General features: G+C 40.9%; 1 protein-coding gene across 1 annotated transcript in view; it reads right to left on the bottom strand.

Moving 5' to 3' along the window:
- The window catches only part of ETV6 (ETS variant transcription factor 6), a 190,099-nt gene that overhangs the window by 99,945 nt on the left and 70,269 nt on the right, over nucleotides 1-19,885 (bottom strand). The window contains exon 2 of the mRNA XM_020785773.3: nucleotides 16,595-16,724. Coding sequence (XP_020641432.1) covers nucleotides 16,595-16,724 — 130 coding nt within the window. The remainder of the gene's footprint in view (nucleotides 1-16,594; nucleotides 16,725-19,885) is intronic.

Raw genomic sequence — 19,885 nt, forward strand, 5'->3', positions numbered from 1 at the left:
GAAGTGCCTTCTGCACAAGTAATCAAAAGGTTCACAGGGGCAGGGAGAAAAACAAAGGTTATCTTTCCAAAAAAGATTTGTGGGATACACTTGCAATAAATGCATAGAAAAATAGCACAAAAACTTTATCAGCACAAAAGTGGTGAACAAGATGTCAGGTTCATAAGAACTTTTCTTCTAGAATGGATTTTAAAGGGAGCATGGGGGAAAGTAGGAGGCAGGGAGATAAAACCAAATACAATGGAAGTGCCAGATGAGAGTTTTAACAGTCTTTTTAAAAGGAATGGGAGAGAAATGGAAGCTTAAGTACCTGAAACTGCCCAGTATGAAAAGGTTTCAAGGAAGAAAAACAATAGATGCTCACTTTTGAAAGCACCAGCAGTTATTTAGATTTGCCTATGGTACTAATCAGAATTCATAAGCCCCTTGTAAGATGAACGCAGAAGTAAAGAAAACAGAGCTTGAAAAGGTTGAGGGCCGATCTCTCAGATGGCATTACAGCAAATAGCACAAATAGCTGCACTTCTCAGAGACAACACAGAACATATCCCACAGGCAGTTAGCTAGAGTACCTTTTTGGGAAGTCTGTGAATCCTGCCCAGAGACCGAAAGATTCTTAAGGCTCTTTTTTCTCTCTCCTTAAATTAACAATCCTTTCCTAAACTTATATTAAACTATATCATATGCGAGCATAATTGAAATATTTCTCATAAGCTAGCACCTTAGCAAGGAAAAAATACTAATAACCAGCTTCATTGAAACACAATTTCCTCACCACTAAGCTCCACCTGCAAATGCAGGGGAGATACTCAGAGGGGGTGGTGCTGGTTTCCAGTTCACCATGGATCGAAAGGGAACTTCAACAGCAACCGCTGGCTGAATTACCTCAGTGTGTGTCTTAATATGCTCCAAAGCTCTTTGCATTACCGACAAAGGTTTCTTGACAGTGTCAATATACAAAGACTTCCCTGACAACAGAAAATTTGAATATCACCTATCCTTAAAGTGTGGGCACGGAGCATGAAAGTAATATTCAGCAAAGGCTCAGAAGACAATATAATAATCAGACTTTCATAAGGACTTGGCCTTCAGTCAAGTACTGTAGTGATTTTTGGTGCTACTTACTTCATGATGTGGGAACATGTTATGCATTTTAAAGGGTATTTATTTATTTATTTATTTATTTATTTATTTATTTATTTATTTATTTATTTATTTATTTATTTATTTATTTATTTATTTATTTATTTATTTATTTATTTATTTATTTAGAATGTATACTGCTTCCATTAATGCCAAGGCACTGCTCTGTGCAGTTTACAATAGATAAAACACCAGACAGAGATAAAAATGAAACACCAAAGACAGTGAGAACAAATTAGCAAATAATCATACAAAGATCATAGTTATTATTAAATAACTATAAAAACAGATGGTGCCAATCAATAATGAACAGAACAAAGGCGGACAAAAATGGGTGGTATGGCATGGTGCAAGTCTGCAGAACCTCTGATATTAAATCAAACTCAATTACAGTGGTGCCTCGTATAACAAGCGCCCCGTTTAACGACGAATCCGCATAGCAATGGCTTTTTTGCCATTGCTTTTGCGATCGCAAAGGCCCCATTTTCCCCCAGCTGAGCGGTGGGAGCCTCCGAAGGACCGCTCCCGCCGCTCAGCTGGGGGAAAATGCCGGCGGAGGAAGGACCCTTCGGAAGGGTCATTCCGAGGCCACCGCAGGCATTCCCCTTCGGAGGGGGCATTTTCCCCGAGCTGAGCGGGAGCCCCGCCGCTCAGCTGCGGGAAAATGTTGGCGGTGGGCGGCAGCCTCAGAAGGACCCCGAAGCCACTGCCGACCGCCGACATTTGCCTTCCGAGCTCTCAAAGGGCCCCCCTCCGACATTGGAGAGAACCCCTTTGAGAGCTCAGAAGGCTCTCAGCAGCAGCGGGGGCAGGGTATGGTGGATCCAGATGGCTTCTAGGCAAGGCACTGGAAGCCTTCCGGACCACCCACCCACCCTGCCACCGCCACTTGAAGCCGCCCAGCGCCGCCTATCCCAGCCATGCTCGGACTCCCAGGAGTCCTACCATGGTTGGGGTAGCCGGGCGCGGCGTGGATCCCGGCGGCGGGGGCAGGGTGGGCTTGGATCCGCGCTATGCCCGGCTACCCCAGCCATGGTTGGACTCCCAGGAGTACAGGAGATCTCTCAGGGTCAAGACCTTGGAATCCAAATCTCAGGGGCCACCTTTACTAGCCCATCTTATGGACTAAAGTGAAAAGTCTCAAGAAAAATTGAACACCATTGTAGGAACCAGTTGTCTAAAGGAAAGGATACACACAGGATCCCCAAATTAATGATATTAGTACAGTACTTAATATTTGCATAGTTTTAAAAAATTACCTCATAATAGATTATTACCTCAGCAGCGGGAGAGGAGTTTGAGTGTGAGAAACAGTGATTTGCCATGGGGTAATTTAATTGCTCAGTTTTTATTTGAATGAAAGAAATTCACTCTTGTCTGAACTGGACAAACGCTACTTGTGACAAAGTGTGAACCAAAGGCAGCCCCTCAGATATGCAAGTAAATCCAACAGTGAAGGCAATTCTCGTTTGCAGTCTGTCTGAGTCTATAGGACAACAGATACTGTCACCTGGCAAGGCATAACATATCGCTAGCTGCGTGCACACCTTATGTTATAAGTAGTCTGTAACTGGTGCAGCCCTTCCACCTCACCCCAACTCAACCCATGAGCAAACCCACACACTCTGCAGACCACCAGATGTGCTTCCATTGACCAAGATATCCCTTTAGCTTCCAGATCTCACATTTCAGTGTAGATTTCCTCTCTCTCTTGTATCCCAGTAGTTTATTCCCAGCTTTTGAATTTATGAGCTGACTGCCAAAATCCTGTGAGAGTCCCCCTCCCAGTCTTTTTCAACACCACTATCAGCCTTGCTTGTTGTTTAATGATGACTTGGTTTTGGTCCTGTTGTACTTGGGATGCTTTCTGTGGTTGTTCTTCGCCTCCTTGCAAAGCAAATTTCACTTTTCACCAGGACCATTTTACTCCAGCACACACACACACACACACACACACACACACATTTTTCTATGGCAAAACCAGGTGCTCCTATGTAATGAACAAACCGGATTGCCAGCTATGTCTCTGGGACAAGGAAGTTATAGCTGCAAAATCTCTGAGAAGAATTAAACAATTTTTCTGCCAAACAATAGAAAAAAAAAACTAACAGGTTAAATTTTAAGATAACTTGAAGATTTGTATGCAGGAAGAAAGAACCCTAAAACATACTAGGATCAGAATTCTTGTGAATCTCTGCATTCTCCTTGTGCCTGGAAGATGAATGATGGGCTATATTTAAACATCTATTTGTAATTGTATGCCACAGAGGGGGGTTAGCAAGTTGAAACTGTCCACCAACTGAGGGATAGGTTGATCCGTTTGTTTTTGTATAAACGTAGTTGTGAGAATTGTTCAGTAATAACTGTATCCAAACATGATCTAGGTATATTTGCATTTTCTTCAACAACAAAATGTATTTTAATTCAACAGTAGAAATGCTGTCTAGGAATATAAAGTTAGCATTATTGGGCGTTAACTATTTTCAGTTTTAATTTAAAAACAATTAAAGAAGTATGCAAGTACAAAATACATTGTTTAATTAATATGCTGTAACAAAGGGAGAAGGTTGTATTTTTAAATATTGTCCCAAAATTGTTTATTTTTATTTATTAATCACAACACACAGTTAAATACTGTGCAGATGAAGACAATAATATCTACTTTGAGTATTTTATATACAGAAAACCCTATGATAAAACAATCTATACTGAAGAAAGGGACAATGCTGGAAAATGAGACTCTCAGGTTAGAAGGCACTCAGCTACTGGGAAAATACAAAAGATATATACAAATATTGCAGTTGCTAATGAAACAACTGGATTAAAAGTGAAAGAACATTTAGTTGCTGATATGCATAGAGGAAGTAGGAAAATCTGATGCGCATGCCACATATAACCGGAACATGGAATATGAGAAGTACGACTCAATATGAATTTGACACATTAAAGCAAGGAATGGAAAATTTCATAATTGAAAAACTTGATATGATTGAACTAAAATGAGATGGAACAGGACATTTTCAATCAGTTAAGTACAGAGCATTTTACCATAGGAGTTACAAAGTCAAAAGAAACAAGGTAGCTCTAATACTGAGGCAAGACATAGATACATTATATCAGTTTGGTGCTATAATACAATGCCAGACTAAATGACATTGAGTGGGAAAAACTATCAATCCTTGTCTATGCTCCAACTACAGATTCTGGAGAAGAATCAGAACATTTTTATAAAAGTGTTCAGGAGGAAAATGATCATGCACCAAAATAAGATAAGCTGATGACCAAGAGACACTAGGATGCAAAAATAGGAAATAAAGCAGAAGCAAATGTTAGTACATTTGTCATAGGAGTAAGAAATGAAGCAGGAGGGCCATCTGTAGAATTCTATGAAGCCAAAGTTTGTTTATTGCAAATACATGCTTCAAGCAACCAAACACACAACTGTACACATTGGCTTCACCAGATGGCTAATACAAAAATCAAGGAGATTACATAATTAAAAGTAAAAGACAGCAAAACTATATTCTCTATGAAAAAACAAGACCAGGAATGGCTATGAACTATTAATATAAAAAAATCAGAATAAAGCCGAAGAAGAATATTAAACAACTACAGGCCCACAATGTAACTTACATAACATTCCTGACGAATTTATAATCCACATAAGGACAGATTTGCATTACTAAACCCAACTGATTCCAAACCAGAAGGACTCCGAATTGAAATCAGAGATACCATTAATGAATAAAGCACAAAGACTATTTTTGCAGTGAAAGGGGGAAATAACCTCTATGAATGAGTCAAGACTCACTGAAAAAGATCACAATGCTGAGGAAAGCTGAAGGCAGCAAGAAAAGGGGAAGCCAAAGCCTTGACTTTGCAAGACCTAAGTAGAGCTGTTAAGGAAACAACCTTTTGAGGTCACTAATTTATTACTTTATAACATGTAATGACATTATCATTTAAAAGAAATATAGCTTGTGCAATGTTTGAACTCCTGAAATATTAAGGGAAGGTGTTAGAGAGAAGGAAAGTTAAGCAATCTTCCTTTTGCCAATCACTTCTCCACATGAAGTCAGTCCATACACCTGGCTACCATCGCTTCTGGTTCTGTCTTCAGATTAACTGAAATGGGCTTCAAAGCCTTTGTTATTGTCAACACTATGCAGGAAACTGGAAAGTTTTATTCATGTCTTGACTGTAAAAATTATAAAACCTGCAAGTACCAAATCAAGAAGAGTTTCCTTATTGCTTTTCCTTACTTGAACTCGACAATGTAAAACAGAATAGGTGCTACTGGCTTTATAAAGTCTAACTAAACAGCATGGATTAAAACCATAGGTCCTAAAAGTTACTTGTTTGGATTACAGACATAACAAATTTGATTATTCTCAGAAACAGATTCTTATATACAAAGCAAAAAAAATGTTGCATACACACACCTCAAATTTCGTTACTTGGTTTTGTCCAAATCAACAGGACAAAAAAACAGAATAAATGGAATTACAACAAACCTATGTTTCTGATCCAAAGTCTTTCTCTCTTTAGGCAAACTCAGGGGAAAAAAACAACCTCTCTCCATTTTTAAAATTAAAAAAAGGCAGCTATTTATAGTTTGCCTTTACTGGAGCTACTTCCTTATCAGGAAGCATGTAGCTGGGAACTGGTATCTGCCTTCCTTGGAAATTCTTTCCGGAGACACAGAAACCCAAAAAGGAAAATTTTAAAAATCCAGGGATGCTTTTGTAGCTGTTGGCTTTGAAAAACAAAACAGAAGAAATGGGGGTTGGGACAGAGTTTTATACCAGGCTGTAGTATATAAATCAGGAGTAGCTTAACTGTGGGTTTCTGGGAGCAGAAAACCACAGCAGATTTACATCTCAATATTGATTTATATTTCAGTCTTATTTTACTATCCCTCCCAGGCTGAGGCCCCACCTTGCTTTGTCTGATAGCTATGCCTTACTCTTTTCTCTAAAAATACATTATACCTGGTTTTATTTCAGGATTGAAATACCTGTGTAGTTTATGGTGAAGATTTTTAAAAACCTCTCCCTTGTGTCCTTGACTTAGGGAGATCTGGTCTCTAGCAGCTAAGTTTTACTCACATTGTATTTCTGTTTATCTATGCAAAAAAGCCCCCCCCCCCCGTTCAATGGAGCTTATTCCCAGTGGAATGAATGTCACAGGATTACAACCTATAGAAATAATTTTTATTTTTTTTAAAAAAACAATCTTAAGGTGAAACCTTCCCCATTCCAAATAAGATCCGAATAATTCCATCACAGTAATGCACCTGTGCACATTTCACCTACATGTTATTTTATTTAGGTATGCCTATGTCAGTACATGGCCTGGAATTTACATAAGAATACAGTATAACTAGCCATATGGTTCAAGTCTATGACAGTTATGGCAGAAATAGATGCTGCAGGTAGAGATGGGCTATGTGTATTTTTATCCCTGGGGATATGAATATGAACAGAGGCACCACAGGTGTCATGGAAGTCTGCTCCCTCCCACTAGAACCAGCTGGTCCATTCACCAATCAGCGCTTGGCTCCGTCATCATTGCACCAATTGTGGAAGGAGGTCAGGTGACTCTTCCCTGCCTCCTTGCGCAGCTGACTACTCAACAGCTGAGCAGGGAGACGCCCCATCCTGCCTCTGTGCTGGACTGGTTGGCTGCACAGGGAGGCAGGGAAGAGCTGACTGGGCTCCTTCTGCAACTGGTGCAACAACAGAGCTGAGCACCGTGCACCGAACAGTGAGTGGACCAGCTGATTCTGGGGAGAGGGAATGAGCCTCTATTCATATTTGTATCCCTGAGGATATGAATACCCTATCATGAGTTGTAGATAACCAGTCCATCAACGGAACAAAGAATTCCTTGGTTGTTGAAACCACCCAAGCAATTTTGCAAATTTGATTGTTTCATTTTATTATTGCTCTTCAAGATTTAAGCTCCTGATACCTTTGACATCTGATTTCTCAAATACCAAAGATTCCATCATATCTCTTCCATAAACAGCTTTTAGCTGTAATCTCAAATTATGTAGAGAACTGTTTTCTCCTTTTATTAAGATGTATCACCACTTTAGATAGAAAAAGAAACAATGATTCTCTTCAAATGCTGTTTTTACCTTCTACAAAATTAATTAAAACACAAAGAAAATAGGCATTCATGCCACATGATGTAGAATATAATGTACATTGTGCCAGAAATACTGCAGTCTAGGATTTGGCTCACAATCTCGTAGCAATCTGGCAGGTCTCAAGGGGTTGTAAAGCAAATATAGATCTTCCAAAAGGACTACAGAACACAAACACGACAAAGTGAGGCAATATTATGTGGAGTCCATAAAAAGCCTGACATGGTAATCAGTGTTCAGGTGAGAGCTAAATCTGTTAGAACCACTTTTACCTTGGGCTGGGCTATTGACTCTTCAGTAAGAATTGTGAAATTCTTTCCTCGACTTCGGAAAATGATTTTTTTTTTAATTTCAAGTTCAAATTTTAAAGATCTGCAGGAGATCAGGGACATCCAGTTTTATTTTGTATATTAACTACGGTACTTTGTGCAGGCATAAGAAACTGAGTTTTCCACTTTCTCGTCTTATTTTTCAGTACTCCTTTGCTTTATGAATTTTAATCCCATCCAGCCTTCAAGTGAGCTAGTCTGGGAGAAGTGCTTGAAGCAATGGAGCCTGGAAAGCTACAGAAGGGGAGGGTTTTTTTCCCTCACTTCATTCACATTTCCTTTTTCGTGTTCCACTTTATCCTGTCATGTCTAGTTTAGCCCTCAGGAGTCCAGTGCCGTGCAGTTTCATTCAACCAACAATGAAGATTACACTGGACCTGTACGCCCTGCTGGAACAGCTTCTGCAGCATACAAACAGTCAGCCCAATATATGCAGAGGGACACATATGTTGGCCCAACAAAAAGTATTCAGGCAATCGAGACTCCCAGTTCCAAGGAGTATCTCTACTGTGTGGTGCACCTCTGTGCATTCAGTTTCTTATATGTAAACCCCATATTGTGATCAACTCGAGTAGGCACATGGAAACTGGAGATTTAACCAAAAGCTCTTTATCTGTACAATCAACCTGCACACAGAGAAACAGAGCAAACAGGGCTTGATCGGTGGTTTCAAAATGGCCGCCGGGTAAATATAATGGCTCCCTGCTGGGTTAAGGGACAGATTCCTCACTATACAGGCAGCAAAAATGGAGGATCTTCACTGGATGGTGAGTTTTAAGCCCATTGGAATGCATTGAAAGGTTTTCAATGCATTTCAATGGGCTTTTTATTTTCGCTTTATGATGTTTTCGCTTAGCGGCGATTTTCCTGGAACGGATTATCGCCGTTAAGTGAGGCACCACTGTAATTTTGTACCCCTTTCCTTTACAAGGGTTTAAAAAGAAACATAGGCAGCAAACTGAAGTATGCCTCACAGTTCATCCAAATGGATGATTCCTACTGGTACCCATCAAAAGACATTCTGCTGTTCTTCCACCTTCTTAACAGGTGACTTTCATTTTGTTTTTGTGATATGAAAAAGGATGGAAGAAATAGTGGGAAACAAGGAGGGTTTACCAAAAAATAAGTCATCATCTAGAACTCACACATCATTTGCTAAATAAGGGAGCAAGATAGTACAAACTAAACATTTTCCCCGGCAGTATTCTTAGGAAAAAAAATCGAATCTGCTCTAAATTTGTAAGCACTTGACTTTCTGTTTCTTACCAACAGAGATTTATTTTTATCAATATCACTATGTTTTGGCTATGCATCTACAAAAGTTTTAACCTTTTTTGTGATTCGGGTCAGGGTGAGATCATTATGATAAGCTCTCAGAACCAACAGAACAGATCTTTTGCCCAGAACCTCTTTATACTGTTTTAGAAGAAGTAGCTGTGTTAGTTTGTGCAAGTATATCAGGCAAAATCTGAATTTTGCCTGGTATATCTTTATACTATGTTTGTCCATAGGTAGTTTCTGTGGTCACGTGGCCAGCACAATTAGACACAGAACACCATTACCTTCCCAACGTGGTGGTACCTATTTATCTACTTGCATTTTTACATGCTTTGGAACTGCAAGGTTGGCAGGAGCTGGAATAAGCAATGAGAGCTCACTCTGTCGCGTGGATTTGATTTTAGGACTGCTGGTCTTCCGAACTTGCAGCACAGAGGCTTCTGTGGTTTAACCCACAGCACCACTGCGTCTCACATTCCATGGGCTTACTCTAGAGCAATTTACTATGCTAAGTTAGAGCATTTTCCTCATTGTTAGACAAGCATGTACATCTTAAACAGAAAACCCGACTTGAGAAGCTGATCAAGATTCCCTGAATCCCTGAAGTCCAAACAGACAAACCATGTCAGATTAAGGAATCAGTCTTGGTTTACGTCATGACATTTTTACTCAAGCTACCCAATTAATTTAGGTGCTACAGTCCAGTAATAAATTACTTATCTTCTTTGGAGAGACAGAACTGCTTTCAAGCAACCAAGCAATGGATACATTTGTAAACTGGAAGAGAGATCATAATTTTTCCATTCAAGGCCGAAATGCAAACCAAATGGTTAACTGAGATAAGGCACATTCAGATGGTTACCTGAACATGTTGAGGGCTAGTAGTTTGGGATGATATATTTCTAAATACCAGCTGCTGCTATTAATTAATTATGTGCCATCTTATCAATTACATCTTACAGTGGTGCCTCAACTTACGACCATAATCCATTCCGGAATGATGGTCGTAACTCGAAATGGTCATAAGTCGAAGCACATTTCCCATAGGAATGCAGTGAAATGCAATTAACCCCTTTGGGCCAAAGAAAAAAATCATCAAAAACAAGACAAAACAAAAACACTGCAAGACTCACTGGAAACGCAATTAATCCCTTCCAGCCAAAGGCAGGGGGAAGAAAAGCAAAGGAAGCATGCAGGACCCATTGCAAAAGCACAGAAAACAAACGAAGCAGATTGGAAATGCACAGAGAACGAAGGGACAAGGTTGGACATGCATAGAAATCAAAGAGAGCAGATCAGAAATGCAAAGAGAACAAAGCAAAAAGCAATGGAAGCATGCAAGACACATCAAAAATGGGGGGTAACCCCAAAAGCAACCAAACACCCCAAGACCCATCGGAAATGGGTGGGAACCAAAAAAAAAAACAAACAACCCCCCAAGACCCATCACAGCACAGAAACATAACCCCCCTCCAGCCGAAAACCACGCTGCAAAAATACCAAGAACAGTTTTTAAAAAGCATAAAGCAGCACCATACCTTAGCAGGCAGCCTCCTCACATTGCACACTCTTTAACTGCCAGGGCGAAAGAGCTACCAAGAAGCAACCTCTTTTGCCACCTACAGTTAACAATTTGAATTTCCCACCTTTCCCCCCTGCCTTTTTCTGTTTGTAAGTGGAAGCTCCAGTCACAAGTACTGCACTGTAGAAGCAAAATTTTGCAACCGGAGCTGTTTGTAAGTCAAATTAGTCATAAGTAGGGACGGTCGTAGGTTGAGGCACCACTGTATCCAAACCTTTTCAAAGCTTTCTAGATTTGGAGTACTCAGACGTGGTTTACCATTCCCTTATTCTGGGGGCCACCCTGGCCCATGGAAACACACGCTGGCTCATTTTCTGCAACTCACAGTGGGGAATTTAACTCCTAACCTCTGGCTCTATAACCAGTTACCTAATTCACTGGGCTATCCAGCCCGTACAGAGAGTTAGAAGTAGCTGGTGTCCTGCTCCTGGCAACCGAACAGTTTGCTGTTTACACTTGCTATAAGGGGTAGATTAAGCTGTTTTGATTAATGAGCAAGCTGACTGGTCAAGGCCACCAATTTTGTTACCTAGCCATTGTTATAAAGCACTGGAGCTCATCATCTAAAGCTTTTGCCAGACAACTCATGCCATCTTTCTGACCCATAAAAAACACACTCCATCAAACCCTGGAATAAGTGGATCCAGAATTGGCAATCAGACTCTCAGACCTCCCACCTTCTTTCTCACTTCCCTACCTATCCAGTTGGAAAGAACTAACTGTCAGAGACAAGCAGCAACTTCTGTGAAGTCTGCCTGTTCACCTGCTCTTGCTCTCTGGGAATCGCAACGGTGACTAGGCCCAGCAGGCAGAATTATCATTGCCACCCAGAGGAAAATATGGAAGTGAGGATAATAGAAGGTATTTAGGCAGGCAGGTAAATGAGGAAGGTAATGAGGCTGTTGCAGAAATGATGCATGTTCTTTGAATCTGGACATACAAGAAAGGCCACGCAGAAGGCCTACCAACCCACAATGCCTTAATCTGCCAGAGGAACCTATTTACTGGCAGGCCCTTCTGAACTGCCTAATGGACGAGTCGCCCAGATAGGCGGGGTATAAATCAAATAAATAAATAAATAAATAAATAATAGTGTCAGCATTAACACTCATGCTTCCCGTTCTATCCTATTCCAATATTTTATACTACCTCTAACAGCCCCTTGGAGCACTGAACTTACTCACTCATCTGCTGCCTGTTGTAGATCCACCAGTCTTTTTTACAGCTCTGCGACAATCTGTGGGCACATACCATTTTAGGAAACAGCTAGCTTCACCAGTGAAAGCTGAAGATGAGTCGAGAAAGGAAGACGTACATCTCCAAGCTTTCAAGGACATGAATCTAGAGCCAAGACAGATTTTGTGCCAATCTAAGCATTATAGAAATATGTTGTATATGGCACTTCCCCATGGTGCTGAATGCAAAACCGTCTCAAAAATAATATACAAATGCTAGTTGCCCCTTGTAAATAAACACACAAAAGATACCATATAAGAACAACAACAACAACATAATCCAACAAGATCAGTATAAGCAATTTCTGACACACTGGCAACTGGACAAACATGGAATCAACCAATATTTTTATAAGTCCCCAGAAATTACCTGATCATCTGGAAACTGAGTGGTTATTTACAAGCTGGTATTCTACTCTCTACCTAAAAATCCCTGAAAAAGGACACCATAGGTCAGAAGTGACTTGATGGCCCAGACCTATTAATTATAAATCAAAAACCTGGTGAATTATTTTTTTTGTATTTATTTATTTGGCTTCTATACTGCCCATCTGGCTACTAGACCACTCTGGGCGGTTTCCATGTTAGACAAATAAAACATACACTATACCAACAAATAACATAATGATACAAAATCAAAGTAAAGATAAAACAACCAATAATTTAAATAAAATAGTTAAAAATAATATAAAAATAATGTAATAAATAGCAAGACAGCAGGATTGATAGTCTAAATGTTGAGACCAGTCACTGTAGTTAGATGTTGTAAATAAGATGTTGTAAGGTCCAGGAAGGCCTGCCAGAGAAGCCACATTTTCAACAGTTACTTTAAAATTCCCACTGAAGAGGCCAGGCGGATTTCGAGCAGGAGTTTGTTCCAGAGCTGAGGAGCAACCGTCGAGAAGGCCCGGTTTCTGGTTCTCTCTTTCTGGACCTCTATCGGGGTCAAAACTCTCAACTGCCCAGCCTGGGATGATTGGATGTGATGGGCAGATCTCGTTGGGAGGAGGTGTTCTGTCAGGTATCGAGGCCCTAAACCGTTTAGGGCTTTGTAAGTTAACACCATCACCTTGAAGCTGACACGGAAATGGACAGGTAACCAGTGCAGGATAAATGTGTTGATATTTCTTAACACCACTCAGTAATCTGGCCATCCATCGTGCTCCGGACCAGCTGAAGTTTCCGTAAAAACCTCATGGGCAGCCCCGTGTAGACACCATTACAGTAGTCTACTGTCAACACTACCAGTGCATGAACCAGCGTGGTGAGGGACCCGGTGTCAAGGTAGGGACGCAGCTGGGCAATCCACCTTAGGAGGAAGTAAGCAGAACTTACAGATGCTATCTGAGGTTCCATTGACAGCGCTGGGTCCATCAGTACATCCAAGCGACGAACCTCATCCTTAGCAGAGAAAGTAGCCCCCTCCCCAAAGAGAGTGAAACACCCAATCCACAAACACTAGGGGCCTCCACCCACAGGCTCTCCATCTTGCCCAGGTTCAGCCTCAATCTATTATCCTTCATCCACCACAGCACAGCATCCAGGCGGCACTCAAGAGGCAAGATGGCATCCACTGCAGAAGAATGGAAGGCGAGATAGAACTGCACGTCATCCTCATATTGGTGACACAAAGCTCCAAAGCTCCTGATGACCTCCCACAGTGGCCTCATAAAGCTATTAAATAGTATTGGGAGATGATTGACCCCTGCGAGTCTCCACAATTAAGAATCCATGGAGTGGAATCTCCCCAAGCTGAACTCTCTGGAGCCAGTCCCCGATGTAGGACCGAATCCAGGCCAAGGCCTGACCCCACAATCCCTAACCCTGAGAGCTTCCCCAGGAGGCTACCATGGTCAATGGTACTGAAGGCCGCTGATAGGTCGAGGAGGACCAGCACAGCATTTTGCCCCCGTCAGTCTCCCTCAAAAGGTCATCTTGCAGGGTGACCAATGCCATCTCTGTGCCATGGCATGGCCTGAAGCCGGACTGGAATGGATCAAGGGCATCGGTCTCCTCCAGGAGTGCCTGAGGCACTTAACAGGAGAGACTGAGGCTGCATGCATTTGTCCCATATCTATCTATCACTGAATTGTGAACTAATTTCAGAACAGATACATGTAGGATGAAACATACTTATATGAGAAAAAAGAAGCTCCTCAAGCAATTCATCAGAAGTAAAAATAATTATAACTCTGTCCTTAGAAAAATTAACAGCAGTAGCATATGCATTCCATTGGACACAGCTGATGTAGGAAGGCCTTGAACACATCTTTTTTGAAATCCAGAGACGTTCAAACTGAGCTAAGCTGAACCTCTCTAGCCTTCTAGAAAAGACTTCCACCCGCAATTTAGGGACGAATTCTCCTCACCTGAAAATGTTTCCTACTATTTCTACAAATGAAAATAGTCTCCCCTTTCTCTAAGCATCCACTAGATGCCTTCCCCTCGAAGAGATTATATTGTTAGCAAAACAGCAGCACAAATGTATCATTGATGTTAATCTATGGAACATCAATGGGTCAGAAATATTTTTACATATTATTTATTTTTATTCTTATTTTATTTTAAGTATTTTTACCCTGCCTTTCTCCTGAAAAAGGACCCAAGGTGCTTTACGTCATTAAAAGACAACATTTAAAAGTTTAGAACAGTAAGTATACAAATATTTAAAAAGAATTAAATACCACATTAAACCAGTAAACAAAATCCACACCAAAAACACATCCAAAGCAACAAGGCCCAACAATGCATTTAAAAAGCCCTCTCAGATAGTCAGTCACTAAAGGGAAACCCTGCCTGAAGAGAAAGGATTTTGTCCATTTGGGGAAGGACTGCAAAATCGGGCCAGTCTTGCCTCCAAAGGGAGAGAATTCCAGAGTCTGAGAGCAGCGACAGAGAAGGTCCTCTCCACGTCCCCACCAAACGAAGTTGTGAAGGTGGTGGGACTGTCAGAAAAGCCATCCCTGATTATCTCAAAGCCCCTGGCAGGCTCATAAAGGGAGGTGCAGTCCTTGAGAGAGTTTGGACCCAGCACTTTGAATTGTGCCTGAACACAAACTGACAGTCAGTGGAGCTGCTTGTAAAGGGGGGTGGGGTTATGTGATCCCTGTAACTAGCCCCAGTTAACGCTCTGGCTGCAAATCCTGGACCTGTTGAAGTTTCCAAACACTTTCCAAAGGCAGCCCCATGTAGAGCATTTTACAGTAATCCAGTCAAGCTGTAATTAAGGCATGTGTCTTCACGGCGAGCTCAGACATCTTCAGGAATTGGAGAGTATAAATGGAAAGAAAAAGAAAATCACTCTAATGTTCTCAAACAACTTAATGGGCCTGGGAAAAGAAAGCAAAATAAAGAGCAACTGGCTCATCGCCCCTCTGTTCCACCTTAAAAATGATGATTCAAACACACTTGGCTGATATTTGGCACTACATGCAGGGCTTCTCAAAGGTTTTTAGCTTACCTGTTTCTGGCAAACACTACAAAGTTCCCTCATATACTTTTTGGGCTTTTCCAAGCAACATTCACCCCAGGGTATTACATATACCACATGGGAAAAACTTAGTGATATATGGTAAGGCCATCTTGTACAATAGTAGAAAGAAACTGAGATTTTGACAGGTTTTCCCCCCTTGGGCTGGTGTAACAAGAGGGAGGAGGGGGACCCATTTCAGGACATCATTAGTGATAACAAGCCGAAGGGTTGTTGTTGTTTTTAAAGGTAATATGAGACATAGAAGAGAGAGGGTAGAAATCAAATGACCTAGCAGATTAAAAACCCCATACAAAGGAAGCAGATAAAAGAAGTTTGTTGAGAGCTAAATATTCACTCACACAGTCTTTCCTATACGCGACACTATTCAACAGACAACAAACGAGACATCCTCGTTCCTCTGAAAAACCTCTATTCTCACATTAAAAATTATTGTCTGACTCCCATGAACTGCCAAAGCTCTGACATTTCCTGTATCCTGCATTTATTTATTCAGCAATAGCTTCCCACGTACTAATTTTAAAATACTGTATACCTTTTATTTAGAAACATTGTAAAAGGGCAGAAGAATGTCCTACAACGTAACAGTACCAACATGGATCAGCTGAAGCATGTTAAACCGTGGACTGTGCACAATATAGTGCTTTGATTGTTCACGTGCATCCTTTAAATTATATGAACTAGAGCAGTAGTTCTCAGTCAACTCCATACTGTGCCTCCCAGGAGGAGAGCCAGCTTGTGTGGTCTTGGGCATCATCATCATCATCATCATTAGCAGCAGCAGCAACCATGCTGGAAGTCAGAATCAAAAACACCTAAGGACCCAGGGTCTGAAACCATTGTCCAAGAGTCAAAATGCATCCTCCCCTCAACAGACACACAGAAATTCAGATTCTAAAAGTCCTGGGGATGGGGTTGAGTGACAACAAAGTTAGACACTCACCCGAAACCTTTTTAAAGACAACAGGGAGCATAATTTACCAGGCACCGGGAAAAGTGAGGCTTTATGATAAGTGCATATCCTACCTGTACAGAAAAAAACCCTCCAAAACTGAAAGCTAACTTTCCTGGTCGTGGAGGGGAAGAAATTGAAGGAGGGAGGACAGTGTGATTTTGAAACCTATCAGTAAAACAAACTTATTGTGGAATAAAAATAATAAAATTCCAGCATGCAACTGCCAGTAAGGAACAAAAATGCCGAAGGACTATGGGGTCTGCGGCTCTTTTAGAGATCTCTGTGATGGGGCAAAGGAAGAATCGATCCATTAAGTGACAAGGGAGCATTGGCATCATCCATTAACAATACGAGCAACGATGCATATTAGAACCTATCCTAACCGCTCCTCCCAATCCAACCTTTTCAAGATAAAACGAATGAGCACTCACGTAAGTAGGCTGGGAGTCTGATGGCGTCTTCCTCCATCCTGATTGCTCGAGACACTGGGACATGAAGCGGTGACGAGGAAGTATAGTCTGGTACCGGGCTCACTGGAGGGGTGTATGAAATTCTTTCTTGCTGTGAAAGGAAAGGAAAAAGAGAAAAGACTATGTGAACTTTGTTGCTGGGAAGGAGAAAAATAAGTAAGAGACCTGAAGAAGTGGAATCCTAGAATGAGATACAGTGCTAGAAGAAGAGACTTCCAGGTTAGAAACCAATCAGTCAGGTACTGGAGAAGAGAAAGGGTAAGAACAAATAGCACTGGAACTCATGAAGCCACTGAATTAAGCCAAAAGGACATCTAGCTCCTGATGTGCACAGAGGCAAAAAGAAAGTCCAATGCTGTAAGATGCTTATAACAGGAAAAAGGAGTGAGAAGTATGAACCATGACAAACTCAAAACTGTAAAGCAATTTTTTTTGAATATTTAAACATTGTAATTGTAAACAAACTGCAGTAGACTAGAGCAGGTCACTTGCAATCAGATAATTACAAATTGTTTTACTCTATAAATGATAAACTTGGCATATCAACAGTGTGGTTTTAATAGTGAAGTGAGACACAGCAGAAGCCATTAATATCAGACCTGAAGGAAAGATTATTAATGTAATCACCATTCAAGCTTTTGCTCCAGAAGATGTGTCCAGGAGAAAACCAGTAATGTACCAAAACATGAGTGGAACTCTAAAGTATAAAATAAACCAGAACCAAATACTGTTGGAAAAATTATGATGTTTTATCTCCTTGCCTGATTAACCTATATCAATCCAACTGGTAATTGCCAAAAAGAAATTAAAGAAAGACTAATTAGAGCCCTGATGAAAGAACTAGGAGGGATCCTCAAGAGTAAGGATATGTTGCTGGAGACTAAGGCCAAAATTCTCCATACTAGTGTCATCCCTTCCTACCCAAATAAAGGGCACACGAATCAGGGATAATTTGTTCTGTACTCTTTAGGACACATCCCATTCCATTCAGTCCTACTGAAATCAGTGAAACATATCTCTAGACAAATTCATCTGATGAGGTATCAGTCCTAACAATCATCCCCTCCACAAACTACATATAGCGTACTGTATTTTTCCATTTATAACACATACACCCATTTATAAGATGCTCCCCCCCAATTTTCTAACCCCCAAATTAAGAAAACTTATCTTCTGGGCTCAAAACGTCAGACATTAAAAGTTCCTGTCAAATCTGAGCCTACAGGCTCCATCTCCAAAGAAGTGTGTTTCAATTGATTTGTACAGCATCAGCTGACGTCAGTTCCATAAGGCTCATGAATGGAGGAAGCTAAGTCTCCTAATTGTAGGAAGCTAAGCCTCATGACTGAAGGAAGCCTGTTTACAGAGGCAAGGTATGTACCATTTTGTTCTCTCCTCAGCTATCTCAGCTTACTTCTGTGTAAAAGACGCCCCTCAATTTTTTGTGTAATGATTTTAGGAAAAAGTAGTGTCTTATACACAGAAAAATAAGGTACATGGTACTGCAACCTCAGTATCCAAATGATTTCTTCCATTGAAAGGTGGGTGTATTGTATATTAAACTTCTACGCTAAAATGCCAGGAAATTGAGTCATTTAAAAAAATAACCCCTCTGGTTTATAACTATGAAGTATTATTTCAATGTCCACAATTCAAAATGCCTGGACTGATCCAACATTGCCTCCCAGTATTGTGCCCATGTTTCCAGCAGGAAAAAGCATGTCAAGCAAAGACCAGCCTGAATATTGATGACACCAGTCTCAGAAGTCAAGATGGTGCACAGGATCCCATATTGTGCTCACTACTATTCACAAAGAGAAACTAAACAATGGAAGATCCCAGAAGCTGCTCCTTTTTAAAATCATTTGACCAAATTCTCGTCCGAACACAAAGCAACTGTGGCTATTTTTTTTAACGAGTTATCTAGGTTTTTATACTGGTCACTGGCATTTCCTGACTTTGGCTACAAACTATATAAAAAATAAGAATTTCTTGAGTATATTAGCCCTGATATATTTGGTAATGGACTATGGATCATTCACGGAGGATACCTGTTTTTACAGACAGTGGACTCCTAAATCTGGGAAAAGATACCAAATGTGAAGAAGTGCCACAGAATAATTTCCACAGCTCTTTCTCTGTAGTGAATTAAACACAGGTGGCACATGCAAGCCTACCTAGCTATCCTAATGTGCTTTTCCATTGGGAAAATAAGGATGATTGGCCAATATAAATGTTTGCTTTAGCAACACGTTTCTTGGATATCCTTGACAAAGTGATGGAGCTTCCTATAATGGTATAATTAACATAACAACTAAACATAGTATTGTTGCTGATACAGTGGTGCCTCGACTTACAAACGTCCCGACATACAACCATTTGGAGTTACAACCAGCTCCGGCCGCAAAATTTTTGCTTCGACTTGCAGCCACAGCTTCCAGTTACAAACAGAAAAAGGCAGGGGGAAAAGGTGGGGAATTCAAATTGCTAACCGTTGACAGGCGAAGAAGCTGCTTCTTTGTAGCTCTTTCGCCCCAATGGTTAGAGTGAGTGTGATCAGAGGAGGCTTAGGACTGCCTGGTAAGGTTAGGTGATGCTTTCTGCTTTTAAAAACTGTTCTGGGTGCGTTTTGCAGCACGATTTTGGGCTGGGTGGTGGGATTATGTTTCTATGCTGTGATGGGTCTTGCAGGGTTTGTTTGTTTTGGGGTCCCCCCATTTCTGAAGGGTCTTGTGGGGTTTGTTTGTTCCCCCCCATTTCCAATGGGTCGTGCATGGTTTGTTTGCTTTCTGCTTTGCTTTTTTGTGTTAATCCTATTAGACCTTTTGCACATACTCCCTGTCAAACCCATAAACTTCCTTAGTATAGCTATGTGCACACTCCATGTTACTTTGTTTCCTTGACCACAACTAATGTTCAGCCCACCCTTCTTCACCTACCTACCTACCTGCTACATTTTATTTATTTTTATACATACATACATACAGAGAGACGCACAGACCTCACCATCACTGCTTCCTTTTCAATTCCTATCATTTATGTCTAATGAAATGGCAGGGCTGAAAACATTTGTTTTTAGACTACAATGTCCACGCAGGTTATGAGACTCTTGGAAACTGTACTCCAAAAAATATGTTTCCAAGTTCTAGGTAAAGAGGGCATAACAGTGAGCCAGAAAGCATTTCATTTCTTCCATCTCTCCAGCAGGACTGTGAACTGCGCTACAGCAAACTTAGAATATTCTTAGGTTTT

This window comes from Pogona vitticeps, chromosome 5 (assembly GCF_051106095.1).
Source record: "Pogona vitticeps strain Pit_001003342236 chromosome 5, PviZW2.1, whole genome shotgun sequence".
Classification (NCBI taxonomy): domain Eukaryota; kingdom Metazoa; phylum Chordata; class Lepidosauria; order Squamata; family Agamidae; genus Pogona; species Pogona vitticeps.